The sequence below is a fragment of the Malania oleifera genome, chromosome 13 (genome assembly GCF_029873635.1).
Source record: "Malania oleifera isolate guangnan ecotype guangnan chromosome 13, ASM2987363v1, whole genome shotgun sequence".
NCBI lineage: Eukaryota > Viridiplantae > Streptophyta > Magnoliopsida > Santalales > Ximeniaceae > Malania > Malania oleifera.
In genome coordinates, this window is record NC_080429.1 from 82,492,068 (window position 1) to 82,503,917 (window position 11,850).

Genomic DNA, 11,850 nt, shown 5'->3' on the forward strand with positions numbered 1-11,850 from the left:
ACAATTAAAAATTGAAATAATATATAATTAGCATGAAACTTGAACGTAAATACAATCTTAGAACTAGTAAAGGTGTATAGAAAAGGAATATTTGGAATAAACAATTTCGTTAAATAATATCTTTAAAACACATATAGGGTAAAAAATATCTAAATATAATTTTTTGTATATTTTTAATGAGATAAATCGTCAAATAAATCACGAAAAAAACAGATTAATTAAACTTCTCCGGTTAATTGAGAACTTTTAAAAGGTTAAAAAAAAAAAATCTCGAGCCATACGTTGATTTATGAAAAAAAAAAGATATCTTGTTTTATGGATTTTTTTTAAAGATAGAAAATTAATTATTATTTAAATAAATATAAAAATGAGTATCATATTTAAGGGGGAAAAAAAAAAATCTTTATAGACGTGCATACCAAACTCACACGTGAAGAGCTAGGGTGAAACAGATCGCCCGTGTTCTCTTTTTCTTTCCTCTAATAAGTCAACTGGTTCTCTGTATAAACCCACCACTCCTGCCTCCTCCTTCGCCGAGGCAAGGATCGGCCTAGCCTATGGGGCTGTTCGGATGATCCGAAATGGAGATAGGCCTCCTGGAGGCCCATGGGAATGGTTGGGTGGGAAGGCAGGTTCCATTTTTTGCATCTTCCAGCGGTCGTGGAAGGCGGAGAACTTTCCCACACCACCCATTCCTATTGATCCCAGGGGTTTCTCCCTTTCTCTTCGTGCTGGAAATGAAATCAATAGAGTCTGTGGTGAGTTCTTTCTTGGGTTGTCAGCAGCTGCCCCTGCTGGGTTTGGTTATGGATTTGATTCACTGTTTGGGTCTTTAGTTTTTTCTGTTTTGTGGATTGATGTGTGGATTGGAGGATTATGAGATTTATTTATTTACTGCAGAAAGAAAGCTTGTTGGGTGGAGAAATCAAAGTTTTTTTGTCCTTTAATTAACCCATTTTTCTTTTTCTTTATTTTCATCGCCTTTTCTACTTTTCTTTCATGTCTTGAATTCCAGTATTTCTGTCTCTGTAGCTATAGAGCATTTTGGTTTCTGCTATTTAATGTTTGAAGAAACCCTTTGTTGCTGAGAAAGCGTGCAAGAAAATACAAGAAACCCTACTTCTCACTTTTCCTTTTCACATTATCTTAACGGCCAAATAAGTTGTATTTGATCTCATCTAAATTTTAAATCTTAATGTTTGTTAAAGAACCTGTTCACCTAAAAGTTTAGTTGTGGAAAACAATTGTTATTTTCTATTTTTTAATTTTCCAAATAATTAGTAGAAAGGAGCTTATTTTTTAGTGTAACATTTATATTAAAAATGGTAGATAATAGAAACTTTGTCTATACACTTGTGGAAAATAATTTATTTTTCCATTTCAAAATTTTCAATTAATTTAAAAAATGCCACCTCGTTTTCCGATTTTCTAAATTTGTATAGGAAACATGAAAACATCTTTTCATTATTTTCTAGATTTCTGATTCTTATATAATTTTTTTGAATAATTGGAAAATAAGGTGTCTTTTTGTAAATATTTGGAGTGTTGGAGATCTCGAAATGAAAAAATTTAACTGTTTTCTACAACTATACAAAACCTCTATTTTCTACCTTTTAAATAAAAATCTTGGAAAATTGAAGATCAACTGTCATTTTTTTTAATAATTCTTTGGGAAACAAAATTTGAGAAATAAGTACTATTTTCCACAGCTAGAGATACCCTTAAGATTGTTTGGTGACACCTAGGAATGATTTTATTTATGTACTTGACTTCTCAAATGGATGTTGGTGCATGTGGCATTTTCACTATCATCTGCATACGTGCTTCGTTGAATTGTGATTGATGAGCATTTTTTTCTTCTGCTATTCTGGTCTGTTCTCTCTCTCTCTCTCTCTCTCTCTCTCTAACTCACTCTGACTCACTTGTGCGTGCGGGCACGTTCACACACACACATTGAGAGCTTTCAAATAGGATTCTTGGGGCTCCGAGCCTTATTTGCTGCCAATACAAGCAGCATTTGCTGCCACTACAAGCAGCATTTGCTGCTATGGCAGCAGTGGGGGCTGATGCTCCTCCCTGCCCCCCACACGATCACCTCTCAATTGATTGCTGTGAGCTTCTCCTCAGTGACAGTTGTCTATCCCTCTCCTCAGTCTCTTTCATGATTAACCACATGGCGTACTCTCAGCAGAAAGAGTTGAGATGGCTTCAGCACAACACATCCAGGTAGAGATTAAAAAACTTTAGCTCAGACCAATATATCTGAGCAGAGATCAAAACAAAACTAGGGTTAGGGTTATTTGACCATCATCTCAATGACTTTGCAATAGCAATGAGGAGTTTCTACAAAGAGATCAAGGGGATGAATGTGAAGGAACTTCCTGCGCACGTGAAGCCAATGCTCTTTTTCGGTTACCTAAAGAAAAGGCCATTCAGAGAGGCATCGAAAACTGCCTTGCCAAGTACACACAAATGAATTCCATCAATCCTCTCAACCATTCAAGCTTCATTGAGATGATAGTCTGTGTCCTTGTAGCATTTTCAGGGAAATGACATTATGATGAGCACCAGCAGACGCCAGAGAGCACAGAGGTTATTAATCGCATCCCTTGCCCTTTAGTTAATGCAGCTATTAAATCTTATAACAGTTAATTTCTTTGTTTCATGGGTATTTCCTATGGATTGGTGAAGATTTTGATGATCATTGGTTCAGATTGGGGGCAACGTTCATTTGGTTGGTGGTACTATTTCAATGAAGGGTTGTTTTAATGCATTCGAGATTTTGATGCTTGCTTTTTCAATTAGTGGTTTGTTTTAATTTTTTAGCTTTATTTTTTAGTATATTTTATGTGAGTGCATATTTAAATGCTTTTGGCAGGTTTTGGTGCTTGTGTCTTGCGAGTATTGCTTGTTCCTCTTGTTTTCTTTTGACTTGCACTTTGATTTTGTGGACATTGAATGTGTGAATGCTATTGTATTGGCTAATGAAAATTTAGATTATTCCTTCTTACAGAAATGCTAACCTCTTCTTTAAATGTTGAGCCATATTGAATGGTGAATGTCTACCAAGTGAATGTGTAACTACATTAGAGGAGATTCAGATGGATATAGTTTTTGTTTTGTACCATGTGTAACCCTTTATATTAGCCGTTGAAAATGCCAGAAGTCCACTGTAATTTGTTTGATTTACGGATATTGTAGCGCCAAGTATGTTATGGGTTGATGAGGATTTGAGTGGCTATTGTTTTGATCAAAGGTTGGTGCTAACTTGCACTAAATGGAGAGGATGATAGATGATATTGAATGTTGATTGTATGTTTCAAGTAATGCCAATTGTCGTAGGGTTAAAAGAATAGTTGTTTTTTAGAGGGGGTGAAACTGTGAAAGGGTTATGCGTCTATCTTTAAAAGCTCAAGAATAAAAAAATTATTTCTTACAGGGTCATTGGACGCAATTTGATGGATGCGATGGCTTGATAACTATGCAGCAGCTTCTTGCTTTAATTTCAAGGGCATAGGAAAAACTTTTGGTTGGTGTGGCTGGCAGGAGAGAAATAAAAGATCTTTCAATGGATTGTAATAGCCAATGAGCAAAGTTATAGATCCATTCTAATTCATGATTTTTATTCCCAATGGCATCCATGCATGAGTTCACTGGTAATTTACTATGTCAGGAATCAACATATATTGTTTCTTTGAAAGTGTATGCATCAGATTTCAAAATCAGACCTGATTGTTGTGCCCTAATAATTTTAGTATCTGTTGGCTTGATAATTGGACCCAACCCGATTGATGAGCTATACATTACCATATTGTAAATTGAGGGAGTGAATTCAAAATGGATAGAGGACTTCAGAACCTCTGATTTGCTGATAAATGCTGGTTATCTGAAGTTGAATGCATTGGGCTATTATAATGTGGCTTGAGAGAAATATGTTAATTTGCGTAGGAAATCAGTGGCAAAGCTATGCCCTATACTGTTAGTAATGGTTACAACTTAAGATATCATATAATGGACCCAATTTGTTTCCAAATGTGGTCGTTCAATATTTTGTTTTCAGTATGGTATTTGCAATGAGAAAGAAAATAAAAAAAATAAATAAAGAATAAGAACTTGAACATTTGTTTCAGGTTTATAATTTAAAGTCGTCTGCGTAACAATTTAGTGATATAGTTCTGTGATGTTTCATTTCCCTTTGACCCTTGGTAGATCAGACAGTTCCTTTTTATCTTTATGATCTTTTCTCTGAATTGTGGGTATATATTATTTTGGAGAATATTGTTTCTCTTTCTTCTTCATTTAACAATATCTTACTGTAGTGTTTTTCACTTTTTTTGTAATTATGTTTCAGGTAGTCTATCATACTTCCATTAAGTTTGGTCGTTTTGGGTTCCCAATGGAGCTATGCCATAATCTTGAATGAGAGAAGCACCTGTAATGCAAATTTGGGCACCTCATATGCAATATGTACATATTTTCTAGAAAGTTTCCCTGATTGCAATGCGTACTTTTTTTTTTTTTTTTTTTGTGGTTGCAAATTTCTTTTTAGAAAGTCTTCAATGAAAACTTGAATTTATGCCCTTTCTAGGACACTTTTTAGAATTCCCATTCCACCACCTTAGGAAAGTATCCAGTCTTATTTTGAAAAAAGATTCACTATAGTACGATTTCTTGAACGGAATTCAAGTTGATCATTTATTTTGTTTCACTAAGCAATCAGATAGGATGATCAAGAAATTTTAAGTTTACTGAGGATAAGGCAAGGCTTGTCAGGTTCCAAAAGTATTTACCTAGATTTCTGAGAGAAATTTATCTCTCCCTAGAGTTCCTTTTTCCCATGCATGCAACATGCATTAGTGCAGGTTTTTCGTGATATCTTGTTATCTATTTAGGGTGCACCTCTCAAGTATCTTTGAGAAATTGAAATTGAATATGCAACTTAATTGATGAACATCATGGAATTGGTTTTCAACTGTGCATTCTGCCCAGGGTGCAGAGCCACTGTGAAGCTACTCCTGGCAACGTGAATTATCTTTCTGAATTTGCAGTTAGCATTTTGATCCTCTTCCTTTTTCTCTGAAAGTTGCTATATTAACTATTTATTCTTAAAATTTTGCTATTTGTTTTTTCCCCTGCGTCGCCAGTAATTTTATGGGTTTTCTTTGGTTTAATAATACTCTTGCTTGTTTATAGATTCTATTAATTTGACGTATGATATAATTTTTTTTTTACTATTCGTTTAGTTTTGCATGTTGAATTGCTAGAATAAGTGGACTTTCATTACCATTAATCCCAATATGAGCAAAACTAACTACTTCCAGTACATTCTGTAGAGAAGAATGCATAAAGTTGAATAACTGGATTGGAGGGTATGATCTTCCTTTCCTCTATGTTCTCTAGATTGTGACATTTTTCTAGACATAAGCTATTCCATGCTTTTACTTTTCACATGATTTAAAAATATGTATGTTTAGTTGTCCATGTTAATGGATTTATAAATTCTAGTAGGGTTACGTTGCATGATTAAGTTCTTGAACCCAATCATAAATTCTAGTAGAGTCCTTTTGGTATATATGTGCTTAAATATTAAATTTTGAAAATTAACATGGCTTTAAAACTTGTACTTATGACTAATTTGGTGAACTCATGAGGTTGGTCGGACTGACCAGAATTGTGGGTTATCTTAATAGTTAGATCGATGATGTTATTATAAAATATGACACAATTTTATATTTTGTGCATATCTATTCATATAAAATTAATATAAACTTAATTCATAAATATTCATTTGATTTAAACTAAAAACTAATTTTAATGATTTTTTCCAAAAAAAAAAAAAAGGCATATAAAACCACATCAAGGTTCACTCAAATATAATAATGTATTATGTTTTATGATATAAGCTAACATCGCTTGTTTTGGTACTATGTAAACCTTGTTAACAGATTGAGTTTTACCAGTTAAGGTTTGGTTGCACCAAGTCGATTGAGTTGACCTTGTTTATAACAAATTCGATTTTCATCCTAGCCTGGACTGATCGGTCCAATCTAGATGGTGATTTAGGATCCTATACCAATCCACCTCAGAGATGCAGAACACCCTACCAACGTTAAAAAAAAAGGTACCCCATGAGAAAGGAAAATTATGAGAATAGTAGAAAAATAGAATTCATAGGAGGGAAAAATGAGGAAGGTAACTAAATTCATATTAGAAGAGATAAGGATATAGAGAAAGAAATGGTGAAGAGAAGAGGATAAAATGTGCAGAGATCAAAATTTGTGTATTGGTCACATTGTGTGGTGCTTTAAGATTCGTCTTGCACTTTGTTAAGTGTATTTATTGACAACCTGAACAACTATCTTCAATATTACAATAACTTGTGATTGATTACCCCTACTTAAACTATTACTCATCTAAAAAATGTTGTTACCTAAATGGTCTCTTAACATTTATTTCATTTGACAATTTTTCATTTTCCTAGTAGAGGCCTTTTGAAATGCTCATTTGATGAACTTGATCCTCTTTATTATAATCCTTTAATTGATATGTGTCTGTTATGGATGATCTTGTGTGACCTTCTAGGCCTTTTTTTTCTTTTAAAAACCTCCATGTCATGAATTTTGTATATGGATGATCAATAACAAAGCCTGCTGCTCTTCTGGTCAACCTCAAGAAGTAGCCTTCTTTTCTTACTTTGTGGCTGAAATTGTCGCACTCAGCCCTAATTGTTACCTATGCACCGCCGATCCTGCCCTTCCATGATCTCTTTATCACATTTTCTTGGAATGTAGAAAGATGACTTGAACAACTCTAATAATTTTTTTTAAATGAGGGCGGCACTTTCATTTATTTATTAATATATCCTCACTTTTAACGGAGGAATACCGTGGTTACAAGATAAACTAAATAGGAGAGTACAGAAAAATCCTCCTAAAACTAACAACCAACCAAACTAGGATAATAACACTAAACATAATTAACACAGAAGATAAAAATATAAACACAACCAAAATCAAAAGTTGAACCAATGACGAACGGATACGAGATCTCACCTATCCATCTGAAAAATACCTTTCAAATAACGTGGTAAAATGTATTGTTCTTCGTAAATTACATTGTTTCTCATTTCTCCTTTTTTTGCAAGAAAATAGTATAAATTTATTGCATTTTTCTTTCGCATTAAACAAACCCTGGTAAAAAACTAAAACACAATTATGCGTAAAATTGGGCACCTAAAATTTTTGAAAAACTCAAACAAATTTTTATGTGTTCACACAAATTATGTATAAAAAATACCATTTTTTTAATGTCCAAAACATATTTGTTCCAACAAAATTGACGATCAAACAAAATCATTATGTTAACTTCTTAGGGAAAAAAATATATGTATCAAAAGAACACATCTATTGCTTCAGAAACTAAAAACACCTTTTTAAAAAATATATATATTTATTTGTATAATATATATTTCAATGTGAGACAAATTCTTATTTTTTGTACTTTCTATTTAAATGAATACAATCACCCACACAGATCTTAACTTTTGGAATATGAAATTGTATAGTATATGTTTTTAGATTCTAATTTTGAAAATAAGATACGATGCGGAAGATGTGCCTCCAAACAAAACAAGAAGGCTCGAGATCTTAAAATAAAAAATACAAAACTTTCATTTTCAAGATATCAAATTCAAATCTTGGAAGGGGAAAAACAAAATTAGGGTTGACAGTGATATCATTGGGCCTCCCAATAGATTAGAAAGAAAAAAATAAATAAATAAATACAACAACTCAACAAGTGCATGGTACTCTTTATTTTTTTTGCATTTTTTTCTTGAACAATGGGTCAAGTACACCAAACAATATTAATAGCTCCTAAAGCAGTTCTGTACTTCTTTACAGTGAAGAAGCACAATATGAAAATGAAAGCCCATTACCTCAATAAAATAAAGGACACGATTCCTTTCCTTCACATGGACTACTAAATTGAATTTTTGTGATAGAAAAAGCGAGGGTGGTTTCAGAGAAACCAAGGTGCTCCTCCTCACTTTGACCCACCACCACTTCTGTATTTATATTCTCCTTGTTTTTGGGCTGGCCAGAAAATGGAATCAGCTAGCAAGAAAGCAAGCAAGCAGCGTCATATCCTGGAGATTAAAGGGAGTGGGTGGTTTGGTAAGATCTCTTTTATGTTTTCGTCCTTTATCCCCACTTTATATTCTCTTATTGCCATGGATGAGATAGAAAGTGGGTTGAACATGTGAAGGCAGGAGTTCTTACCTATGCCTCCCATTCCTATTGCTTCATGGGGTTTCTCACTCACCCTTGTTGCTGTTTTGAGCTTGCCCCATGAATCATTGCAAGGATTTGTTTCACTGTTCTTAGTTGTTTTCGTGATTGTTTTGTTGATATCCGATATCTTATTTGTTGATGCTTAGGATCTTCTTGTTCAGGATTGATATTCTTGATATTCTTAACAGACCCTCTTGTTTGAATATTTGTTGATATCCGATATCTTATTTGTTGATACTTAGTATCTTCTTGTTTGGAATTGACATCCTTAATATCTTTATCATATCCTTAATTTCTTTAACATATCCTCTTATTTGAATATTTGTTGATATCTGATATCTTGTTTGTTGATGTTTAGAATCTTTTTGTTCGGAATTGATATCCATTAACAGTTTTGATTTTTCCTTTCTTTAAATTTATCTTTGTTGGTTTAATTAAATTCACTTTTATATTATCATTTAACTTGCTTGCCTAGTTATTGGTAAGCATTTGCAGTTGCTCAATAGACAAGGGTCACGTTGGATTTGAAGATTTCATAGTTGGTTCTCTTAGTAGGATTTTGAAGTTCATCATCTTCAAGAATGAAACATGTTGTTGATTTTATATTTATGCACACACTGGAAATAGTTGTCCATTACTCTTGTCTACAAATTAAAGTGGTATATAGAAGATTACACAGTTCCTTCAAGCCCTTCTCTGCAATCATGGACTCTCATTCATCACCAACTTACTGTTCCATCTTAAACACCTCTATCTAAACATTTATTTTCAGTCTCATCCTCTTGTAGCGAGTTTAGCCAGGAAGCCATATGACTTTTATGGTATTGTCTTTGACTCATACTCTATTGGGTTCATCTTCATACCTCAGCTCATTCAACAAAATTTTTTTTAGGAGAAAAAAATTAAGCCATCCCATGTTTGACACCATATTTTGTCAAAGCCATGAAACTCGTGCAATTCCACCTTTAATTATCTCCTTTTCCATTTTATTCTCTATACCCCGGAAAAAAAAAAAAGGCAAAATTGAAAATCTGAAAAAAAAACAAAAAATGGCATCTTATGTTTGATAAATTTTTTTTGGGGAATTCTGACACTTAATTTACTTGAACTCATGATTTAAAGCTTGAACCCTAACTTCGAACTCTTAAATTTTATCTTTGTCAAAACAAAATTTTGAAAAATATTTTTGAGCTTCAAACTTGCAAATTTGCTCCAATCCGAGCTCACTATCTCAGTCTTGCGGTTTCTTTAAATTTATTCAGCTATTTGAGGCTAATTTTTAATTAAGGGGCCGTGAAAATTTTAAATGAAAAGATAATGAATCTATGTTCGGGTTTTGAGGCTATTTGGTTATCAATTGTTTTATTATTTAAAATTTTTGAAACAATAAATACTAAAAGAGCATATAATTGTCTTTTTTTTTTTTTTTTTTGTCTAATGCCCTTTCTATAATAATAGAAATTTGATTTACTCGATTAAAAAAAAGAAAAGAAAGATACTTTCTCTCTCAGCATTTTTTTCTTAAAATTTTAAAATGACAAACAAAGAAGAAAGTTTATTGTCTTCAGAGTTCAATAGAGAATAAGTTTATTGTCTTCAGAGTTCAATAGAGAATAAGAAAAGACCAAGAAAGGTTCACCCAACTTTTTCTATCATTTTCCTTCTACAGTCTTCCCTTAAAAACAGATAAGGACTACTTATTTATTTTGAAAGAAAAGAGATGGGATTTAATCTCCCTTGCAGTAAAGACAAGATGGAAATTGTCGGGAAGCTTCCTATTTGTTATCCTCCTTTATTTATATACAAATATCCGCAAATATATAATATGTGGATTAAATTGAGTTGTTGTGGTAGAAAAAGCAAGGGTGCTTCCTCCCTTCGACCCACCCCCACTTCTGTATATGTGTTCTCCTTGAGAGGTTTGTTGTTGTATGGTTACCCAGAAGATGAAATCAGCTAGCAGGAAAGAAAACAAGCAGCATCATATCCTGGAGATCAAAGGGAGTGGGTGGTTTGGTAAGATCTCTTTTATGTTTTCGTCCTTTTTATCCCCACTTTATATTCTCTTATCGCCTTGAATGAGATAGAAAGTGGGTTGAAGACGTGAAGGCAGGAGTTCTTACCTATGCCTCCCATTCCTATTGCTTCCTGGGGTTTCTCACCCACCCTGTTGCTGTTTTGAGCTTGTCCCATGAATCATTGCAAGGATTTGTATCACTGTTCTTAGTTGTTTTGATTTGTTCTTTCTTTAAATTCATCTTTATATTATCATTTAACTTGATTGCCTAGTTATTTGCAGGTGCATTTGTAGGTGCTCAATAGACAAGGGTCATATTAGATTTTTGGTCATGACTTTTATGGTATTATCAGTTAGGAGATTTTGATTTCGCCTTATTTTACTTAGATTATTCTAACAGAGTATGAGTTTTGTAATACGTAGAAGCCCAATATTAAGTTAATTTAGGATGAACTTCTAAAATTAGTCTAATATATAAAGAAAATATAATAGGGTTATGGTTTCCAAATCAAATCAAAAATAATTTTCACATTATTTCTTTTTCTTACCTAAAGAAAAGAATATAAGCGAGACACTTAGGGATTTGATTGTAGAATATCAAAATTCTACGTCAAAGGCTGTTGGACAATCAAATCAGGCACATCAATGGATTTAGATATTTATTTTGCGTTTAGTATGATTCCGGTATTTATTTTATATTTAGTTTTTTTAATTGAATAAGATGATGATCTTGAATTATTATATTTTATGGATTAAAGTTAATTCCTAACAAGTGGTATAAAAGCCTAATCTTGTTGTTGATTAAGAAATTGTGCATGATCTGATTTAGGAATGATAAAATTTAAAGAAAATTTAGATATTGATTATATTGGCATGATTTGATTTTCGATGGGACAACGACAAAAGGGAGTGAACTCTTGGATCTTCACTCTCGCGAAAATTAACGATTTCATGATTTTAGTTGTGCAGTTTCGCTTTTGGGTTTGCTTTAAATTTTAAAGTTTTTTGAAAATACGTTGGTGCTAAATTGGGGAGATATGCTGGGCATGGACAACAAAATTACAATTTCAAAAGGAAATTTCTTGGTTAGGGTTTTCGGTTTTTTGATTGTTGTGCGATTTATAACTTCTGCGTTTCTCGATTTTTGAGCTATTGATAATGATCTAAGGCTAAACGTGGCGAATATGCTAGATTGCACATTGGTGAATTGACCTATTTTGTGCAATGTTTTTTTTGGGAAACCAGTGTTTGTGAAGTAACATTTTTTTTTTTTTTGGAATTTAAATTTCAAATGACATCATGAATGACACATCATGTGTTGAAATTTTATTGAACCTCCCTGCATGCTTTATTTGATGCTATCATTAAAGTTTTAATGGTTCATTTGTCATGCATGATATCTACACATTGAAAGAGTTTTTCCCAATTTGGTGTCCGCTTTGTGTTCCTTGAACCGAATCAAGGGGATGTTGCCTAGGTACATAAGAAAGGGGAAAAAAAAAAAAAGAAAAAGAATCATTTAGTTCCCACGCCAGATTGCTT

At 32.9% G+C, this 11,850-nt stretch overlaps 1 protein-coding gene across 2 annotated transcripts; it reads left to right on the forward strand.

Moving 5' to 3' along the window:
* The first annotated feature begins 433 nt into the window (after positions 1-433).
* On the forward strand, positions 434-4,498 carry LOC131146910 (uncharacterized). 2 transcript variants are annotated; one of them, XM_058096754.1, is made up of 4 exons: positions 434-758; positions 2,154-2,226; positions 2,331-2,592; positions 4,352-4,498. In XM_058096754.1, the coding sequence occupies exons 1-3, from the start codon at positions 572-574 to the stop codon at positions 2,551-2,553; spliced, it is 483 nt and encodes a 160-aa protein (XP_057952737.1). In that variant the 5' UTR covers positions 434-571; the 3' UTR covers positions 2,554-2,592; positions 4,352-4,498. The 2 variants fall into 2 exon arrangements, with proteins under 2 accessions (XP_057952737.1, XP_057952738.1); XM_058096755.1 differs by lacking the exon at positions 4,352-4,498 and adding an exon at positions 3,440-3,779.
* Positions 4,499-11,850: the final 7,352 nt, after the last annotated feature.